Here is a 20,984-nt window from a genome sequence, read left to right as displayed (position 1 = left end):
TCTTTCTTACCTGGGAATTTGGCTGGAATGCAGCATGGGGTGTTGAATGTTTCTGTAAATTTTCTAGCATTAGAGCCTGGTATAGAGAAGGGTGAAAGTCAGAAACCAGGAAAAAAATAAATCAAATCTCCACCCCTTCCACAACCTTTTCATTAAATTCAATAACTTAAATAAACACTTCAACTGTACTTCTTTTATGAGCCCTAAAAGCCCTTTACTAATACTGTTCTCATTCATATTCTGAAGACCCTTGGTTAACCCTCCTAAACTACAATTCTAAATGTACAGGTACAGAGAGAATAACCTGGTTATGTCACAAATCAGTGTTGGTGACAGAACTAGTATTACAATCTCTTAATATCTTCTGCACTTCTGATTACAGCCCCTTCTAAAACTGCTCAGCAAGTAAGAACACTTCAAATACTCAAACTCTGAATATATATAACCAACATGGGGGCTGCTGTTTGGGGCCTGAATGAATTACTTGGGTCAGTTACCCAGGACTAGAACTACTTGGGTGAACTTGTGTAATTTCCAGCAGAATGACACCTAGACTTATGAAATTTACGAAAATTTTAAAAAGAAGGCTACATTAGAAAACTACCACAAATCCTATAAACTGTGGTCTGACCTAATCCACAAACACCCACACAAAACCGTCAGTTTCTGTATAAGCAACGGTCTGCCAAGTCAATCCTTGAGCCAACCTAGCCCTAATCGGTACTACCTGCCACGTATCCTAATGAACTCTAAAGCCAAGATAACTTAAACTTCTCTCCATTTTCACCAAACCTATACACACCAATCCAGCATCAAGCCCACCCACTTCTACTCAAATCGATTCAAAATCCCCAACATATACTAACCTGCCTTAGGTTAGCCTCACTTCTCTCAATATTCACCAAATTCCTATCTACCCAAATTGCTTCTGGATTCCCTATGAATTAGACACCTCTCTATCACCAAGTCCCTTCAAATCAGGTTCTCTTTTCATCTCACCTCCTAATCTAATCAAGTAGACATTTTTTACTCTATCCCACCCAATCGTATTCTTGCAGATACAGATACCAACCCCAGTTACCCCTCTGCCAACTGTACCCCTAACTCGGACCCAGACCAACTCGCCCCCCTCAGGCCAGCAACGCTGGTGGTTGTAGTGGGATTTAACTCCTTCTGCAGCGCATGCGCCGAAACCACAGACACAAACAAGGAGGGGGTGGGGGAAGGAGGAAGGAGCTTAAGACACTCCAGGAGAGTAGCGCGCACCCTCCCATTTTGGGCTCGTGCTGCTGCCGTTAAGGCGGGAACCGGCGCGGTCTCTGTTCCAGCGCGAGCCTCACCAACCACCGTGCGCGCGGATCCGCAGGCTCGCGCTGGCGGCCTGAGAGAGCTCGCGCGGAGCCCAGACACTGCGCCTGCGCCGCGGCGGAGACTAGTCTCTACCGGGTCCGCTCCTCTCCGACATCCCGGCAACGCCGACTTCTCACCCCTTTGAGCCGCTTAACCAGGGCACTCTTCTGCCCGCTCTTGGCTAGGCCTCGTTGCTCTAGTGCGGCCTTCAGGTCGGTCACCCGCAGCGCCTGAAGAGGCTTCCCGTCCAGAGTCACCTCCTCCAGCTCCGCCATCTTGCGTGAGGTACTCGGGTCCGTCCCGACGGCTTCGGGCATCTTCGGTAATTTCCGCCAACGCCCTTCGAACGTACCGAGCTGACCCCGCCCACTGCCATAGTCTACCCCTCGATTACCACTGAAAGCTCCCCGGATTTCTCCGGAACTGCTCGGGTATTTCCGTCTTCACATCGGCCCCAATCGGTTCTTTCCATCTGCCCTGCCGCTTTTCCTCCCTCACCCTGTTTTCAAGCTCGGTTATCCTCGCCTTGCCGAGGCTTTGAACCGAATCTGTTCGGAAGCCCTCGACTCTGGCATGCCCATAATCGGAGATATTCGGCCATCTACGGTCTTGGAGCTGAAGCGCTGGGGCTCTTGGGTGTTTGGGGCTGGTTCGGGACCGGAAGTGCGTGGGCTGCCGGGCTGGCCCTGTTTAAGATTTTCAGGAAATATGGAAGCGGCGGCGGTAGTTGGAGTCAAAGAACTCTTGTGACAATCTCCGGGTGTTCTCTGAGACTCCGGGAGGTAAGAAGGGAAGAAGTCCTTCTTTGGGTCAGACTCGGTGTTTGCAGATTATTTTAGTAGAGCAAGCCTTCTGTTTGCTTATGAAAACAGCCACGTCCCCCACCCTCCGTATCCCCGCCACTCCATCTAAGGAATACATTGCTCTTTTGTGGCACGAGGATTTGAGGCTCGTGGCTTCCAAAGTGTGGTAGAGGAAGCACCGTATCTTTAGACCCAGGTAGTGAACGGATTGATTCGTAACACTGAACTTGAGTTTGCTGTGGAAGATATGTAACAAGATCCTGAAAATTTTCCCTTTCTCGTTTGGCCACTTTGAAAATGGCATTCACCCTGAAGTGTTTCAATACTTGAACTGATGTTAATTGTTTAGGGATTCCATTCTTTGTCACTACAGATCTTCCAGCTTGCAACAGAAGAAACACAAACAGTAATGTAGGTCATGGACAAATAATTTGAAGGTTTTCATTGTTAGAGATTCAGACTGTAGTGCCGAAAACTACTAAAGTGAAATTGACCGATTTTTCAATTGCATTCAAGTGTAAAATCAATAGGAGGGCACCTATATGTATATAAAGCATTAAGGAGCCTGGGTGGTGGTGCACATCTGTAATCCCAACGACTTGGGAGGCTGAGACAGGAGTATCACAAGTTCCAGGCCAGCTTCAATTTAGTGAGACCCTGCCACAAAATAAAAAATCAAAATGACTGGGGATGTGGCTGAGTGGTAAAATGTCGCTGGATTTGATCCTCTGTACCAAGAACACATTAAGGAACACAAACACATTAAGGAAAATAGTTCAAAGACAAATTGTCACACATCAGTATAACACTTGTTAGACCCGTAGAAAGTCAACAAACCAATGACTGGTGTTTTAGACGCTTGAAGACTTGGCTTCTCTTGGTTTTCTAACTTATCTAATTTGGGGCAAGTTCCTCACCCTGCTGTTGAATGTTTCCTGGCACTTTGCAGAAAATATTAAGGGGATCATGGATAATATGGAGTTCTTGGCAAATATCAGAGACTATATGCATTTTGCAGAAAAGCCCTTTTATGCTGTAGGATGTGTTCAGTGTTTTTTTGTTGTTGTTGTGACAGAACTTTGCCATGTTGCTTCAGGTGAGCTCAGATTTGATACCCTCCCTCAGCCTCCTGAGTAGCTGGAGTAACAGTCATGTGCCACTGGGTCCATTTCATGTATGATTTTTTAATTTTTTTTTTTCATTATTGATGTCCCTAGAACAATTAGTATTTAGGCCCTCATCAGCTGCATGTACCAGATTTTCCAAAAAGTACTTTTTTATTTTAGTGAAATTGACCAACATTAATAATTGTTTTTTCTTACCCAATCTGTAACAGAAATAGGAGGGAAAGAAATTGTTGGGTTTTTTTTTTTTTTTTTTTTTTTCTTTCTTTCTTTCCTTCTTTCTGTGATGGGATCTCAATTTATTGCACAGAATAACCTCGACAACATGATCCTAATAATTTTTAGATTTCTTAAAAGAGAGGCAGTGGTTGGAAGGGTAATGAGTTTGGAAAAAGAAAAAAGGCTGGCAAATACAAAGTAAGTGAAGTTAATCTTGGGTGACCTGTAATGTAATTGGATAATAAGCTAAGTGTTCTTATGCTTTTCCTATAAATTGGAATTGGAAAAAAATAATTTACAGATGTTGACTGAGTGCCATAAGATTCCTTGTTGCTAGGAAGTTGTATTTTGGTTGTTCTGTCTAGAGAGTGTATAACGGTGCTTTTATGTTTCAGGATGCCACTGGAATCATCTTCCTCTTCAATGCCACTATCCTTCCCTTCTCCATTACCCTCAGTACCAGACAATATTACCAACTCTTCCCCTCCCCCAATGTCTTACATCACTTCCCAGGAGATGAAATGTATTCTTCATTGGTTTGCCAGTTGGTCAGGTCCCCAGCGTGAACGTTTTCTACAGGACCTGGTATCTAAGGCAGTGCCGGGAAAGTTACAGCCATTGTTGGATGGTCTGGAGCAGCTTAGTGTATCTGGTGCAAACCGACCACCTTGTATCTTTGAATGCCAGCTACGTCTTTGGGATCAGTGGTTTCGAGGTTGGGCTGAGCAGGAACGTAATGAATTTATCAGGCAACTGGAGATCAGTGAACCAGACTTCGTGGCAAAGTTTTACCAAGCGGTGGCTGCTACAGCTGGTAAGGATTGATAGACGTTCAGATCAAAGAAGATAACCACAGCTGGTAAAGTCAAGACTATCTCTCCACAGTGACTCAGTTCAAATGTGTCACTTAAAGATTTGAGGGTGGTATCCAAAAGAGCTGACTGAACTTGAGATGAGCATAGGCATGGTTATTTCAACATTAACAGAATGTCATCTGGATTCCTAGTGAAAATCTTATCCATTTAAGCAAATCCAAATCACATCAGTCTCCTAGTTTGCTTCCTTCCAAGAGAGGTCAAAACCTCATAAATGTAATGACTTTGGCTACTATAACCAAAAGGAATCTCCATGTTATAACTCGAATCTGCTGGCTCATGAAGGATATAAAGTAGAACTCTTTTTCCATAAAAACAGGAAAGAAGAACAAGAAAAGTATTATTTTGTGGGAAAGGTAATGGGGATTGAACCCAGTGTTGTTCTACCACTAGGCTACATTTCCAGCACCCCTGCCCTTTTTTTTTGAAAGAGGGTCTTGCTAGGTTGCTGAGGCTGGCCTCAAACTTGCAATTTTCTTGCCTCGGCTTCCCAAGTTGCTGAGATTATGCGCATGTGCTATCATACTAAGGAAAGATATTTTATAGTTTGGTGGGATTCTGGTTTTACCACCCTTCCCATACTCTAACATAATTATGTGACATCCCAACCACTGGGTCTTCCAGTGATGATTTAGGAAAATTAGGAGAGGATGATAATTAGTTACTCCTTCCTTCACACTGTTTGACCCCAAATAGCAATGAAAAGTGATAAAATACCAAATTTAATAAACTTTTTATAAAGCACACATGATATTTTGGAGTTGGTAGCAGATGTTCCTATTCTGTTCTATTACTCTACAATAGTATGAAAATATCTGGGTGTGGTGGTACACACCTAAAATCCCAACTATTAAGGAGTCTGAGGCAGGAGGATTGTAAGTTCCAGACCAGCTTCAGCGACCTCTTACCTTGTCTCAAAAAATAAAAAGGGTGGGCTGGGGATATGGCTCAGTTGGTAGAGTGCTTGCCTTGCAAGCACAAGGCCCTGGGTTCAGTCCCCAGTACTGCAAAATAAATAAATAAATAAATAAAAATAAAAAGGGCTGGGGATGTAGTTCAGTGGTAAAGTACCCCTGAGTTCAATCCTTAGTACAAAAACAACAAACAAACAACAGTATAAAAATAAGTGGTACTTTACCGGTTAGTTTATTTTTTTGAACCAAAATAAAGAATAGATTTTCATAACCATAAGACTCAATTTTTTCCATTGCCAACATAGTATGAAGTTGATAACTTGGGAAAGAGGCATTCTAGGGAAAGTAGGAAGGTATACACAACAGATTTTCTATCTAGTAGTCTCTTAAATAATCTGTGCTGCAACCTGTCATGTTCTGGGTAACATCATGCTTCCTTTATTCTTCCAGTTGGGCCCCTTGTGTGTCTGTCATGTTTCTAGCGATATTAAGGTGCAGATGGTCCCACCTGAAGAGTTGCTCGTTTCTGATAGGCCATAGTTCCTATCGCACCCACCAGAATTAGCAGCAGTAGGCAGAGTCCCACAGACAGCAAGAGTTGGGTTTTGGAAGGATTATGGTCCAAGGTAGCCAGTGACCTAGGAGCATAGAATTTGGCCTACAATAATGCCTCAGTTTAGAAGATGAAGGGCTTTACCGTTATACACAGAACTCATGAAACCTGCTTCATCCAAGCAGTAAACCAAACAGGAAATCAGTAAGCAGGAGAATAAAACCTGAATGTAGGAATAAGACCAAGATCCACCAGCAAATTAAATTGTTAGAAGGAGATGTATTAGTGAGGTAAGTACTTAAGAATTGGATTCTGATGTTCAGATAACTAATCTCTAGTAGTGCATAAGAAAGGGGACTAGGAATCCCTAAAGATAGGGTAACGCCATTATTTGTGTTTGGGGTGGGTGTCATATTGATGGGACCAAGGTGATCATGTTAGTGAGGGATGTTTATTTTCTGAAATACATATCCCTGTCTAGAACAAGGTACATGGATATGTGCTTAATAACTGCTATTTTGAACATCTGGAGCCCAGGAATTCAAAAAGTTGCTTGGAATATTGTCTTACTTGATATATTCTGTGGTAAAACTGGCTTCTCCATGATACACTTGTAAGGGCTTCTCCTGGAGAGTCAGGGTGAGGGCTTTGTACAGCATAGCAACTGAAGGCCCTTGGCAGCCAGGGGACTTCCACATATACACGGTGAACACCAAGCTAGTGGTAATTGATGGACTATGGAAGTAGCACCTAAATGGACATTTGAATCTCTTAATGGAGGAAGAGTTCCTGGAAGAGTGTATATCATGAAACAGGTGTAGACTTAGGAGTAGGAAAATGAACATTCTCCATGCCCCACTATATAAATAGCCTGAATTGTCCCTTTACCTGCCAATGCCACCTCTGTTCACTAGAGCCTGCAGTACTGCTTCAGCCAGCTCTTCTTTTTGTTCGTTCACCAGTGAGTGATCTGGAGGTCCAGCTAATCCTAAAGACAGCTGTAATAGCAGGTCTTGGGTTGAAAGATTCAGAGGTAGAGAAGTAACAGCATTATCCTGACATAGCCGACCTCGGGGACAGTAGAGAAGTCCATGGTACCCAGGTATCTGCAAAGAAATTCATAAGAGGTTTAGCTACAGCCTCAATGACCTGTTCAAACCTTCCTTCAAAGGAAAACGCATATTCTAGAGTCATGGACTCAGTACTTGGTTAAAAAAAAAATCACATCAGGTTGTACAATATTACCTACCATACAAGGGTTTTCTACCTTTTCTTTGCCAGTGTGCCACACTCTTCCTCTTAAGGTACCCACCTGAATGGCCTTTCCTGGATAGCATGAGATCCAGGGTGATCCCTGTACTTGGACCTCGTATGCTCCTCTTTGGGTACATTGATGTAAGTAACAATAACCAGTGAGCTCTGCTTCCTTGAGATTTGGGATCTGAGAGGGATGGCTGGTCTTGTTGCCAGGGAGCAGTTGTGAGGTGAGGTTGGCAAGGAAGCAACGACTCTGGGGATGGTAGATCTCCCCATGGGGATTCTCTGTCCCAGCTGGGAACCCATTTTCCTTCTTCCAGCATTCACTCTGAAAGGCAGGGCAGAAGGTGGAATAGTGTTCGCCTTGATACCTTAGAAGTTGACTCCCTTCCAGGTGTACTCGGTTGTTCCTAGCTCACTAGTCTACTCACTCTATTGGCAAGGGGCTTGTACATGCGGCAGCCTTCCAACGTGGGGTCTGAGGAGCAGCTTCCCTTGTCCAAGTGCAGGTAGTGGCAGCCCATCCCACTGTATGGAAGGGATGGTAGAGTGATGCTCAGATTACAGATGGCTGTGTCATCCCCTAACCACTTAACACACACACACCTGCCAGTACAGAAGAAGTCTGAGGAACTGGTTCCACATGTGGTCACCAGGCCAAATTCTAAACCAGATCCTAGAGGAAAAGAGAAGGAGAGCTCTTGACAAATGAAGCCCTACACATCTCTCAGCACCTTGCAACCTCTCCCACTTCCCCCAGAGCTGATGAGTGCTACTCTACAGATCTCCCTTATTTCTCACCCTTGCCCCACAACAGCTCCTCTGCAGCACTATGGTTGACCTGATACCAGCCTGAGTCTTGGAAAGCAGCAAGAGTGATTGGGTCAAGTCGAGTGTGCTGGGCACCATCGAAGGTAGCAGTCATTATAGAACCCTGAAGCAGTCTGGCTTCCCAGTGTGAGGACAAAGGGCCCTGCTAGAGGAGGGAGCAGATAACTGGTTGCTATCTGGTTACTCCCTGTTTCTTCATCACCCCAAGGAGTTATCACTCTCACCTCTTCTTCCAGGGGAACGCCCAGAGAAACCCCTAATACTCCCAAGTGTTTGGCCAGGCTATGGCTAACAGTTGGGGTGGTGAGAAGCAGCTGTCCCCACTTATCTCGCTTTGTCACTTGTTGTCTCGTAGAACAGTTTTCTCTAACTGAGTACAAAAAGAGAAGATGGCAATGTAAGGAGATGAAAACCTAGGAAGGGTGAAGTACAACTGGAAAGAAGGAGGTCATAAGATGGTGAATTCTTTCTGGTTGGCACTGTGCAAAGTTCTCTCCCTCGTTCCTCCCATTTACTCCTGAGTCCAGAGGGGCAAGTCTGCCACTTCTTGAAGAGCTGTCCAGAGAAGCCCAGGGCATGGAGCAATTCATGAAGTGTGGCCTAAGGACAAATGACTTAGTGAAGGGGGCTGAATTTGCAGAAGGATTAACCAACAATTCTATAACGAACTCTGCCCATTCAACTTTTTTAAAATTTTGAGATGGGTCTTGCTAAGTTGCCTCCAACTTGCAATCTTCCTGCCTCAACCTCCCAAGTTGCTGAGATTACAGGCACATGCCACCGTGCCCAGACCCATCCAGCTTTTCATAGAGCATGAGGTACCTTTTGTCCCATCCTCAGTAGGTTCTTCCACTTCATGGGAAGCTGAGTGACCTGTGCCCACTTCCCCTTCCCCTCCCCAAGTTTGCTTGTCCTTATTCATCATGCAGCAGTTACCATGACAATATCACCATGGCTGAGGCTGGGGCTGGCGAGATGTTGGGCACAGAAGACAATGGTACCAGCAAGGGGCCTGTCTTCTGAGTTCAGCTGGCAGCAGGCAGCATAGGCTATGACAGAGGGCTGTAGATGGGCCAGGAGAGGGTAAGGGTAGAAAGGAAGAAAGAGGTAACACAGATCTTCCTGAAAATGAAGGACCTGGAGACTATAGTGCTCTGCAGGGGAGCCAAGGCATGGCTTGGGGAGTTCTTAGCTCCTATGCAAGAAGCACAACTTAATAAAAACTGCTTCAATCCTCTACCTCTCATGAGATTTAAGATTAAGGGAGGCACAGCAGGGAAGAGGGATTTCACTGAACCTCACCTCTCGTTGGCACTTGGAAGTGTGGGCAATCCGAACATATAGGAGAAAATCAGTGTTCTGGACCCCAGGCCCATCTGGCTGGACCAGTTGTGGGGGACCCTGCTCTGGCCACAAGACATAACCACGGAGATGGGCATCAGGTATCTGTAAAGGAGTGAAATGTGGCATCTTACTCAGCAGAAAGACAGGGACAGTGGGAGACTGGGTGCTAGGAGAAAGGGAGAATGGATATCACTGTCTGTCTTAGTGCCATTCACCCACCCATGAGAATGCGGAGTTCTGCCTCCAGCCACCTGAGTCATTTTAATATATTTGGGAGTTGGGGTGGAAGGGGACCAATTATTCCACATTGTTATGAGGCAGAATTGAGTAATTCTGATGCTAGAGGTCCTGGGGAGGCCTAAGTAGGTGAGAGATCTTCAGATCTCTAAGATCTGGGAGTCTCTTTTACCTTTACCCCCAGACAACTCTCTCCTTTGTACCCTGGGTTCAGGAGGCTGCACCTGCCAAAAATGAATATCTATGGGTGAGCTGGAGCCGTTTTCTAGGTATCCCTGAAGACTTGTCGTATCTTCTCTTGGTAACATGAACTCACCTGTGGTAGTTTGGGGTATCTGGGTCTCCCCAGACAGCACGACAGTACTGTGTAGGGTCTCGACTCAGAAGCAGGGGTCCTTGCACTGGAAGGACTTAATAAGATGAGGCCAGTTCTGCCTCAACATCTCTGTGTTCAGTTTGGTGCTGTTCTTCCTCCCCCAACCCTCCCTGATGCCTCTGGTCCCCTCAGTTCCCCTCATTTACCTGCTAGGACACCCTGGATTCGCTGAGTAGCCTCTCTCACTGCAGTCAGGGCTCGGAGTCCCCCTTTCATTAGATCCCCCTCAGGATCCAAAGCTCTATCAGATATAGGCTCTTCTATATAGTAGGTTTGGATTCGGAGGGGTTGGGGATCGAATGAGCTGGGGAGGATGAGGTAGGAGGAGCGGGAGTCTGGGGCTATTTGGGAGAAAGGGGGTCTGAGAAGGCTCACAGACTTCTGGGTCTCATCGTGTAGACATCTGCTTGTGGCCGCCCCGAGGAGGAACAGCAGCAGCATCTTCTATCAGTATCTTTCCACAGCCTGCCCTGCACTCTGTCTTCTATCCCCTTCTTCCCTGGCTCACTTGTTTCTGCCTTTCCTGATTTTACTTTCTCTATATATCCCCTCCACCACTCTGGCTTGTTATTCCAAGATTTGAGTGTTGTTGACTAAATCCACAGTTCCCTGCCAGCAGGTCGGATATGAACCACAAGGACCAAAGCCATCCTCTTCTGGGGGAGCCAGAGGTGGAATGCTGGGGGAGGGGAGTGTTATCTTTTGAGGCCTCTTTTCAGAGAGGTGTCTTTCTTTTTCATCATGGCACCCTTTCCTAACCCACTTCTATCCCACATCCTAATTCTCCTGCCTTTCTGAGTAGAAAATCTTGAAAGTTCTTCAGAACTAAAAAATTGGAGTCAGCGTAATGGTGGCGATGGGGGGCACTCTTTGCTGCCTAAATGTCTGCACACAGATTGACAAACAGGCCTTTGCATTTCACTAGGCTGTATCAGGAATGGCAGGCTTCTAACTGAACTGCAAGACTTGTAGGCTTCTCTTATATCTGTGTAGGGCTGTCAGTAGGTGCACAACACATGTGTTAGTTGACTGATGCATCCTATGGGAATCTGTTGTGCTAGGTCTGTGAGACTTCACAGAACCTTCTTAAACGCCTGCAGGGCAAAGACAATAAACTCTTAACATGGACACTAATAGTTGTTCAAAGCTGTTCTTAAGAGAATTCGGAGCTCTCTGTTTTCTCATTCTGTGCTTTCACCTCCTGTCCCCACCCCATTTGGACGTTCCTTCCTCCCCTGCCTGGATTATTCCTACCTTTCCTGCAATCACTCTGGGAAGCCTTTCATAACACCTCCAACCCAAATTCCACACCTGCCAGAGGTGGAGGGGGACCAACTCTGCAGGAGGGCCTCTCCTCCCAGCTCCTCCCACAACCAGCTTGTCATTCTCTGTTTAGTGTTGGCTTAGAGTCTCTCCCTCCATATTTTAAACTGCTTAGAGTAAGCCTGCTTCCTCTCAGGCTCTGGCACAGCCTATAGGGTTGAACCTTTAGTGTGTGGATAAAGGGACAAAACCTAACTAACCCCATTATTTAACTCTTTGAGAAAGAGGGCCAGGCTTGGCATGGTGTCACACACCTGTAATCCCAGTGACTCAGAAGGCTAGGGCAGGAGGATTACAAGTTCCAAGCAAACCTCAGCAATTTAGTAAGACCCTGTCTCAAAATAAAAATTTAAAAAAGGAGCTGGGTGTGGTGGCACACACCTGTAATCCTAGCGGCTTGGGAGGCTGAGGCAGGAGGATCCCAAGTTAAAAGCCTCAGCAATTTAGGAAGGCCCTAAGCAACTCAGTGAGACCAGAGACCCCATGTGTAAATTAAAAAAAAAAAAAAAAAAAAAAAAAAGGGCTGGGGATGTGGCTCAGTGGTTAAGTGCCCCTGGGTTCAATCCCTGGTACCAAATAATAAAATAAAATTAAGTTAAAAAATAAAAAAAATATAAAAGGGCTGGGGATATCTCTCAGAGGTAGTGTTTATCTAGCATGAAAGAGGCTGTGGGCTTCATCCCCAGTACCAGGAGGAAAGAAAAAAAAGTGGGGGTAGGGAAAAAGTTGTTGTGAGGAATAAGTGAATATAAAGTGCTGAGAACAGTGTCTAACTTGTGGCAAATAGTCAAGTAAAGAATACTTATTATACATAGGCTTTCAACTTGAAGGAGAAATTTTTAAAAACTATCAACACGTACAAATCTTTAGGAGACTCTCGTTTTTTCTCTAAGGCAAACCTAGTCTTATCCAAGTGTCTGAAGTCTTTTTCCCCTCCAGATTTCTAGGGGGAAAATATTCCTAGTTAGGATTTCTGTGTCAGATTCAAATTCTAACTACCTGGTTCTCCACTTTTCCAGGCCTAAGTCTGCAGGCACACCTAGTGCTTTGCTGCCCCCTTGTGGCCATGGTGAGAGGGTGCTCCCCTGTGGGGTAGGAGTTGATCTTACTTCATACTGTGGGTGGAACTTTGCACACTATAGCAGAAGAAACACACAATACCTTATTTCCCCTCCCCTGCACTCCTGTAAGCAGTTTCTTGTATTCTAACACAAATCTCCCAAAGAATGTGTCAGTCAACTAACGTATTTGTTGAGGACCTACTATGAATCCTATGCAGATGTAGGAGACCTTGGAAGAAACACCTAGTGATTCTCCCACTGAGACACCTCTTCCTGTGTTTCACTGCAAATTCTTCCATGTCTTTCAAGATTCAGGTTATTTGCCTGTTGAGACTTTACTTCTCCCAGCACAGCTGGCTAATTTGCATACTCTATTTTCCAATAGCGTTTCTTTCACATCTTTGAAGTAGCACTTCTTGTATTATCCTGACTTTTTGTGGTGTTTGTTTCCTTGCTAGGTAGACTGTGGGCAGGATTTGAGTCTTAGTCATCTCTTCTTCTTTGAAGATGTATGAAGTAGTTGCAGAGGGATACTGGAGGTGAGAGGAGGAGGAAAGAGCAAGGATGTAAAGACAGAATGAGAATAAAATCATTCTACTGGGCTTGGGTTGTGGCTCAGTGGTAGAGTGCTTGGCTAGCATGTGTGAGGCACTGGGTTCGATTCTCAATACCACATATAAATCAACCAATAAATAAAATAAAGGTTCATCAACAACTAAAAAACAATTAAAAAATCATTTTATTGATCACTCCTTTATGTTCAGAAATTGTCTCTAGCACTTTATACTCAACTAATTCTTCCAGCAATCTTACAAGGTAGGTGGTATTACTACTACTACTATTACTATTATTATTACTATTACTATTATTATTATTATTATTATTATTATTATTATCCCAGCACAGCACAGCAAGCTGGTAATGTGCATAGATGGCAAGTGGCAGTGTAGGATTTGAACCCACATGGGCCTCTGAGCACAGACTTTACTAGGCTATCCAATGCTGTTTCTTGAGTGCACAGAGTAGAGGGGAAGCAACATTAGGAGGAGAGAAAGAGAACTTGGAGAGAAGACCAGGTGAGGAGAAAAACTGGTGACAAGCAGAGGGAACAAGGATACCGAGAAAGAACGTTGGGATAAGAGAGGATGATCTTAGACAAAAGAACAGATGTAAGAGAGGCAGGACAAAGGAGACTGGCATGGAGGGGCGGACTTAGCGATGAAGGGAGAGGAGGTGATGAGGTGCTGGGTGAAGACTGGGTGAGGAGCACAGTCACTGTGAGTGTGTCGTTATCCACACATGCTGGTGGACGCTTCACCAGGATGCTGGTCTTTCAGTTCCTTCACCCTCTAACATGCCCCTCCATCACACTCCAGTGAGCCACTCCTGGGGTATACCCAGAGGCTTATCATCACCAGAAACTGCAGCACCTACGAAATAACTGAATTGAACATCCCCTCTCTGATATGATCTCCTTTCCTTATGGTTTATTTGCTAAGATGGTTCACTGCAGCTGTTCAACAAGCACAGTGGGGAACTGTGACCCTTCCCATCTTTAGGTCTCCCCTTCTCTGCTTTGGGTTCCAGGTTCACCACTGGAATCCCTCTTTGAGAAATGCCCTCCACTCCCCTTCCCCATCTGTCCTTCCCATCCCATCTCTCCCATTAAGTGCCAGTCCTAGATGGACTCAACATTTGCCTGCCCTTGGCTCATGGGCAGCTAAGGACCACTGGAGGAGATCAGTGTTGTCACTCTAAAATCCTCATCAACTTCAGTTGTGTGCTCCCAAGTCAGAAATCTCAGCAATCAGTTCCCTTTCCACCCTCAGCAACTGGGATTTTATACCTTCAGGCTTCTGGCCTCCTGTTCAGCTCAGTCACTTTTAGTTACCTCTTTTTCTCTCTTCTCTTCTCTTCTCTTTTCTCTTCTCTTCTCTTCTCTTTTCTCTTCTCTTCTCTTCTCTTCTCTTCTCTTCTCTTCTCTTCTCTTCTCTTGTCTTCTCTTCTCTCCCCTCCTCTCTCTCCCTCCTCCTCCTCCTCCTCCTCCTCCTTCTTCTACTTCCTCTTCTTCTTCCTCCTCCTCCTCCTACTCCTCTCTCTACCTCTCTTTCCCTTTCCCTTTTTCCCCCTGTGATACTGGGGATTTAACTCAGGGTGCTTTATCACTGAGGTACAACTCCAGTAATAAAGACCCTGAGTTAAATCCCCAGTCCTTTTTATTTTATTTTATTTTTTGAGACAGGGTCTCACTAAGCTGCTTAGGGCCTTGCTAAGTAGCTGAAGCTGACTTTGAACTTGTGATCCTCCTGCCTCAGCCTCTGGAGTCACTGGGATTACAGGTGTGGGTTCCTGTGAGTGGTTAGTCATCTCCTTTTTCATGGTTAAAATAAAGGCCCTAAGACAGAGACAACCTCAACTTGCCACAAATCTATTTGTGTTGGTCCCCATTGCCATTTCTTCCTTTCTTGTTAAAAGACAAGAAATGTTCACTTCCATTGGAAGATCAGCTCTCCCCTGATACTCTCAACCCCATCTGTGGGAGCTCTGGCCTCAGCTTCCCCTCGGCCTCTTTCTGTGCATCCCTCTCCCACCTTAGTCTAGTCTGTTCTGCCCCTGCTCTAGCCTCTGCCCTGAGAGGAAGGACCTGCTTAGGAACCTTTGCATACACTTCTCTCTCTGCTGGGAAGCCTACTTTATGCCCTCAAAGAAGTCTTTCCAGATCCTAACTTTCCAGATTTAAATCAGGTGTTGCACCTTTCTACTTGTGTCACATAATAATGTCCCCAGTCTAGAATGATATATTTGTTGGGGTATCATGTTTGTCACTAAACTCCACAAAGGGCAGGGACTATCCTTATTTATCCTGAAGCTCCTGCAGCAAGTAAAGTGCCTAGCCCAGAGTAAGTGTTTAATGAGTACTTTTTAGTAAACAAATGAGAATGAATGTGGTGAGAGGGCAGGAAGGAGGTAAGGTTGGAACACAGGAGAGAAGAGGAGAGGGAGAGTAAGGAGAAGGTGTAATGAGGGCAGGAGGCAAAGGTGAGGCTAGGGATGAAGGGAAGCACCAGGGAGAAGGGGCCCTTATGCTGGGCCTGAGTAAGACTTCCAGACCCTAAGAGAGCTTCTAGGAACTCTGTCTCTCTTGGGGCCTTACTGCTGGTGAGTTTGAAGTCAGGGCCGGTGGGCGGGGCTCCACTTTATCTTGGAGTGCAGCCCTAACCTCAAATGGTGACAGAGCTGGAGCCAGCAGGGGTTTTGCAAACCGTCCCGATTGCAGCAGGCCAGCAGTCTGTGGGACAGGCGGGTGGGGCCTGAGCTTATCTCCCAAGTACAGTCCTAACCTCAGATGGTGACAAAGGGGGAGCTAGCAGGCGTTTTGCAAACCGTCCCGATTGCAGCAGGGTTGGATGGCTTGGCCAGAGGTCACAGTGCAACTAGGTATGGGGGACTATCAGGATTTGGACAATTTGGACTTTCGGGGTGAAGCTTAGTTTTCAGGGCATGGGGGATGGATCCATTCTATGTATGGCTTGCCTGTACATATGTCAGAGCCCTGTTTCTTTCTAAAAGAGAAATGGGAGGCTATAGCTCAGCTCTGCAAGTGGGTTTTTCCCTAGGAAGACTTCCCTTTCCTTTCCTAGGACCTGAAGTCACAACTGATGGCCATTTGGATGAAATTTAATTGCACCCTTTTCCTTTGAAAACACCTACCCTCTTTGCCTGTGGGGAAAATTTCTCATGTGCCACTGAGGTTTTCTGAGGCAGGACCAGACCTGCTTATGAGAGTACCTGATGGAAGCCACCCAGGAGTCCTGTCCCGGTTAGACTACTCTCACTTAGAAGTAGACCAGGCTGAGTCCTGGATCTGCTTGTTGGGGACTGGGTTCAAAAAGAATGCACAGGCCCTCAGCCCCCGCATCTTCTGTACCTTCATTCCAGGTTTCCTCACTGGCTTGGAGCAGTGCCGTGACAGAGGTGAAGAGGCCCCTTTCCACCCACAACCCCAACCGGGATCTTGCAACACTGGAATGGGGGCACTGGGGGCCTAGGCATGTGGCAATCTGTATGTGGGGGGTGGGGAGGTGTGCACCGAGCAGGGGGTAGCTTTCACAAGTTGCCACCTCCGCCTGTCTGACCTCGGCAGGCTCACCTTGGATAGCTTCCGCCTCTTTTTTTTTTTTAAATAGTGGGCATTGAACTCAGGGACTCTACCACTGAACTATATTTCAGTTCTTTCTATTTTTTATCTCACTACAGGGTCTTACTAAGTTGCTGAGGCTGGCCTCAAACTTTCAAGCCTTCAGCCTCAGCCTCTTGAGGTTCCTGGTAGTTTTCTCCCTCTTCACAGTATCTCCCCACAGTTTTCCTTCTTGACAACTTCCATGTGACCTGAGATCCTACTTAAGAAGGAAAAGTGGGCCCGACTGTGAGTTCTAAAGCAACAAGGTGCATGTGTGCTGTTGGGGCATTGGTTACTAGTTTTCAAAAGTTCCCAGTCCCCAGTCCTTGAGCCTTTCCCTAGCCACAGGTGGCCAACTGTGCCCTTCTGGGGTCCTTTCTGTCATCTCCTTTCCTTGGGGCAGCTCTGGGAATCTGACTTCAGGGACTGAGATAAGCCCAACTTCTTAGGGGCTATTCTCCTGGGCAGAGGAAATGGACTGTCTTTTGCAACACCTTTATGCAGCAAAAGAGGTAATTTTCTTGCTTGCCACTTAGTCTTTCTTTCCACCTTGCCAGTCACACTTGGTTTCCTTTCTTTTCCTTCATCTCTGGACACCTTTTGCATTTGTTCTTCCCTCTGCTCACTTTTCTCAATTGCACATTAGCCTCCTTCTTGAAATTTTTTGTTTCAAGTTAAATGTCACTTCCTCCGAGGGGCCTTCCTTACCACCCCAGCTAACAGCCTCACTACATGTTTATTGGTGTTCCCCAAGGGTACATTCAAGTGGGGTAATGCAGAATTGAATGAAGGTACTTTACAAAGGAAAGAAGGTACTTTACAAAAGAACAGGATCTGGGGAAAGCTACAGGAGTGTTGAAGTACCCTAGGCTCCCACAGCAGGGGCACCACTACCTAGCAGGCCCTAAAGGCAGGAGAGGACTGAGAGAGAGGGGCAGGGAGGGGCCACTCTGTCAAACCCATGCCCATCTCCTGCCAGTCTTGTTCTCTCCCACCGGGCAGCCTGTTGAGGTAGGGAGGCAGCCAGCTGAGAGCTGAGTAGGGTGGGAGAGTGTAAAGGGGGGATCTGGATGGGCCAAGGAGGACATTCAGTCACCCTGTTTATTGCTTTTTCTTTCCCACCCCTCTAGCTGAGGATTTGTCCTGTTCACAGATAAGATGCTTGACAAATTCTCATTGAATAAATTACTTTGTGTCAGATTGAAAGCCTCCTCCATGCTACTTGCCTTGCAAGTCCCCTCCCTGGATACAATCTGACAGAGGAGTGGGGTGTGCTGGGCTGCTCCCTATTGCCTCTTACTTGGTTCCCAGTGGAGAGGTAGGGGTGTGGGTCTCCTCCAGATTCTGGGCCAGTCAGAAAGCTTCTATCAGGCACTGGCTCTGAGGAGCTGATAGGTGGGCTGGGAGGTAGGTGTGTTGGAGGAGCTCTGGGAAGGAGTCTTGGGGTTGGTGTTGGGGCAACCCAGGTCCCACCATCCAGTACCTTGAAAGGAAGTCGAGGGGCAGTGGTCTTGAGCTGAAAGGAGGAAATCCGGAAGTTGAGTCACTCACCGCGTTCTGTACAAACCCCCTTATGCAACCCATCCCTTTTGGCTGAAGGGAAGGTGAGAGGATTCTCCCAGGCGCCTGCAGAGACAGGAACCGCCCCCTCCCAAATTCAGGTGGCTCCTGTCAATCCCTCCACTTGGGGTTCAGGTCTGTCCCCTCAGCCCAGATTCGAGGCAGGGGTAAAGAGACAGGGTCCTGGCTGGGACAATTCTGATGAACACAGATGCCTGAGGATGCAGGAGCTGTGGGAGGAGAGAGAGAACTGGGTTGATCCAGATACAAGTCTCTCTCCCTCCCAGGGAGTTATTCCTTCATGTCTAACTCAGGCTTTCCCAGCAGTGGACTGGGAGAGACTTCAGCCCTTTACTCTGTCCCAAGTCTCTGCCACTGCTGGGCAATTCATGATAACTTTTTTTCTTTTTTTTTCCCCTTGTGCCAGGGATTGCTCTACCACTGAGCCACATCCTTAGCTCTTTTTATTAATTTAGTTTTATTTTGAAACAGGGTCTCACTAAGTTGCCCAGGCTGGCCTCAAACTTGTGACCCTCCTGCCTCAACCTGCTGAGTCAAGGTTATTATAAGCCTGTGCCACTGCACCCAGCTCATGATCATTTCTTGAACTTGGTTCGTGTCCCTACTGCACTGAATATACGAGGGGAGATACAAATACCAAGTGTTAATACAGTGAATGATTGAATGAGCTTCAGGAGGCTCTCTTTTCCCCTCTGGTCCTCACTGCTTTATCTATAAAATGTGGCTCACACTATCTTGCTTGTCTGAGGGCAAAGCTCACCAGATGATCTCTTGAGGTCTCTTTCAGCACCTCTTAAAATCTGTGATTTTGCCTGGCGTGGTGGTACACGCCTAAAATCCCAGTGACATGAGGCTGAGGCAGGAGGATCACAAGTTGGAGGTGAGCCTCAGGAACTTAGCAAGGCCCTGTCTCAAAATAAAAAAAAAGAACTGGGATGTAGTTTAGTGGTAGAGTGCCCCTGGGTTCAATCCCCAGGAATAAAACAAAACCAAAACAAATAAACCAAAACAAACAAAGAAACCAAATACTCTGTGATTATTTAAAAAATACTTGTAGTTGTAGATGGACATGAATGATATCTTTATTTAATTTTTTTTTTTATGAGTTGCTGAGAATCACACCCAGTGCCTCATATATGCTAGGCAAGCTCTCTACCACTGAGCCACAATCTCAGCCCCAACTCTGTGATTTTTATGAAGCTTTTTTTTTGACATTGAACCCAGGGGCGCTTAACCACTGAACCACATCCCAAGCCGCCCCCCCGCCTTTTTTTTTGGAGACAGGGTCTCCATAAGTTGCTTAGGGCCTTGTTAAACTGCTGAGGCTGGCTTTGGACTTGCGATCCTCCTGCCTCAGCCTCTTGGGATTTTTTTTTTCTTTTTCGGTGCTGGGGATTGAAACCAGGGACTTGTGCTTGCAATGCAAGCACTCTACTGACTGAGCTATCCCCCCAGCCCAACCTCTTGGGATTATAGTTGTGTGCCATGGTGCCCAGCTATGGAGCTAATTTTGATTCCGCCTCTAAACAGTTCCATGATTCCGGATAAGTCCCTACCCCTCTCCAAGGCCTCAGTTTCCTTATCTGTAAAATGAGAAATTTAGGTGAGATCCTTTCAGTTATAGCAATATGGAATTATAACAACTATTCATGATTATGATATGCCAGGCCCTGTTTATTACAGGAACATACCTGTAATCCTAGCTACTCAAGGAGGCTGAGGAAGGAGGACCACAGATTCAAGGCCAGCCTCAGCAACTTAGACTGTATATCAAAGTAAAAAAATAAAAAGGACTGGGGATGTGGCTCAGTGGTAGAGTGCCCCTGGGTTCCATTCGTAGTACTGCAACAAAACAAAACAACACTATGAAATGGGTACCAAAATTACTTCCATTTTGCAGATGAGGAAGCTGATGCAGAGATAGGAGAAATAACTGGTGCAAGGTCACACCACCAGTAAATAGCAGAGGGAGATGCAAATTGGGCTCTTAATTATGGCACTCTTCTGCCTCCTAGGCTGTAGTTCTTTGAAAAATAAAGTCTTTAAATGTGCAGGTTCACAGGCACAGGCACACTGTCCTCCTTTTCATTATCAATGTTCTCACATACAAATCAGGTCTTCCAGTTGGGTCTTTCCCAGCTGATAACTGATTCCTCTTCCAAACACTCAGATTCTCCGGTTTTAGGGAACCAGAGCCCCAGGGGATGAAAGGTAAAGATGGAAGTGGATGGGTGAGGAATGTCAGTCCAGTGAACTGAGGCTGTGGAACTGGAGAGAAGATAAGAATGCTGGATCTAGAGCTAAGGGAAGGGGGCTGGAGTTGTAGGTCAGTGGTAGAGGACTTGCCTAGCATGTGTGAGGCCCTAGGTTCAATCCTCAGAACCACATAACAAATCAATAAATAAAATAAAGGTATTGTGTCCATCTACAACTTAAAAAAAAAAAAAAAAAAAAAGAGCTAAGGAGCCATAAGTATGGCAGAGCCATAGGAATTTTCCTTGATCACCTGGAGCAGGAGCGTTCAGACTACACCTTCAGATGAGAGAGCAGGCTGGCAGAGGAACTGCATGGTGCTGAGATTGCCCTACCAACCCCAGGGCCCCATCAGCAGAGTATCCACAGCTGCACCAGGGTGTGTGTGTGTGGTGTGGGGAGCATGCCTTCAGCTTGCAGAAGGACAGAGTGGGTGGCTGGGGGGAATGGCAAGATAAGGGGAGAGAAGAATAGTGACACACATGATCTGGCTGTGTGGTAACTGGGAGAAGGTTATGGGTAGAATATTCTATTGGCCAAGAGACAAGACATATGTAGACCCAGGCGCATGGCATTCCCTACCCTCAGGGTCCCCTGTGCTAAACCTGTGCATGCACATGAACACACACACACACACACACACACACACACACACACACGCCCAGGCCCAGTGAACAACCCCAGCACCAAATCACAGTGCTAT

The 20,984-nt window shown here is 46.2% G+C and overlaps 3 protein-coding genes across 7 annotated transcripts in view; 1 reads left to right on the top strand and 2 right to left on the bottom strand.

The window, feature by feature from the left end:
• ACIN1 (apoptotic chromatin condensation inducer 1) overlaps positions 1-1,762 on the bottom strand; it is a 37,362-nt gene extending 35,600 nt beyond the window's left edge. The window contains exons 1-2 of one of the 5 annotated variants that reach the window (XM_079126044.1): positions 1,488-1,762; positions 11-76 (exon numbers count right to left, since the gene is read on the bottom strand). In XM_079126044.1, the coding sequence (XP_078982170.1) occupies positions 11-76; positions 1,488-1,667 (246 nt within the window). In that variant the 5' untranslated portion in view covers positions 1,668-1,762. The remainder of the gene's footprint in view (positions 1-10; positions 77-1,487) is intronic. The other 4 variants (XM_079126043.1, XM_079126045.1, XM_079126042.1 and 1 more) reach the window with 4 other exon arrangements.
• Positions 1,763-1,892: 130 nt separating this feature from the next.
• LOC306653196 (uncharacterized protein C14orf119 homolog) lies at positions 1,893-5,411 on the top strand. Its single transcript, XM_079126112.1, has 2 exons — positions 1,893-2,132; positions 3,892-5,411. Exon 2 carries the CDS (start codon positions 3,893-3,895, stop codon positions 4,319-4,321), a length of 429 nt encoding a protein of 142 aa, XP_078982238.1. The 5' UTR covers positions 1,893-2,132; position 3,892; the 3' UTR covers positions 4,322-5,411.
• Positions 4,807-10,324, bottom strand: CIROP (ciliated left-right organizer metallopeptidase; the record flags this gene model as incomplete). The annotated part of the gene is made up of 14 exons (XM_079129676.1): positions 4,807-5,923; positions 6,409-6,588; positions 6,727-6,944; positions 7,151-7,423; positions 7,527-7,623; positions 7,702-7,771; positions 7,897-8,071; positions 8,151-8,296; positions 8,442-8,526; positions 8,863-8,988; positions 9,229-9,372; positions 9,680-9,731; positions 9,824-9,908; positions 10,030-10,324. The coding sequence occupies 14 exons, from the start codon at positions 10,322-10,324 to the stop codon at positions 5,773-5,775; spliced, it is 2,097 nt and encodes a 698-aa protein (XP_078985802.1). The 3' UTR covers positions 4,807-5,772.
• Between the last annotated feature and the right edge of the window lie 10,660 nt (positions 10,325-20,984).

Source organism: Sciurus vulgaris, assembly GCF_902686455.1.
Source record: "Sciurus vulgaris genome assembly, chromosome: 2".
NCBI lineage: Eukaryota > Metazoa > Chordata > Mammalia > Rodentia > Sciuridae > Sciurus > Sciurus vulgaris.
Note: the sequence above shows the minus strand (reverse complement) of the source record. Positions and strands in the feature narration are given on the sequence as shown.

Excerpts from the sequence above, each read along its gene's own strand:
- LOC306653196 (XM_079126112.1), top strand. The coding sequence starts at position 3,893 with ATGCCACTGGAATCATCTTCCTCTTCAATGCCACTATCCTTCCCTTCT.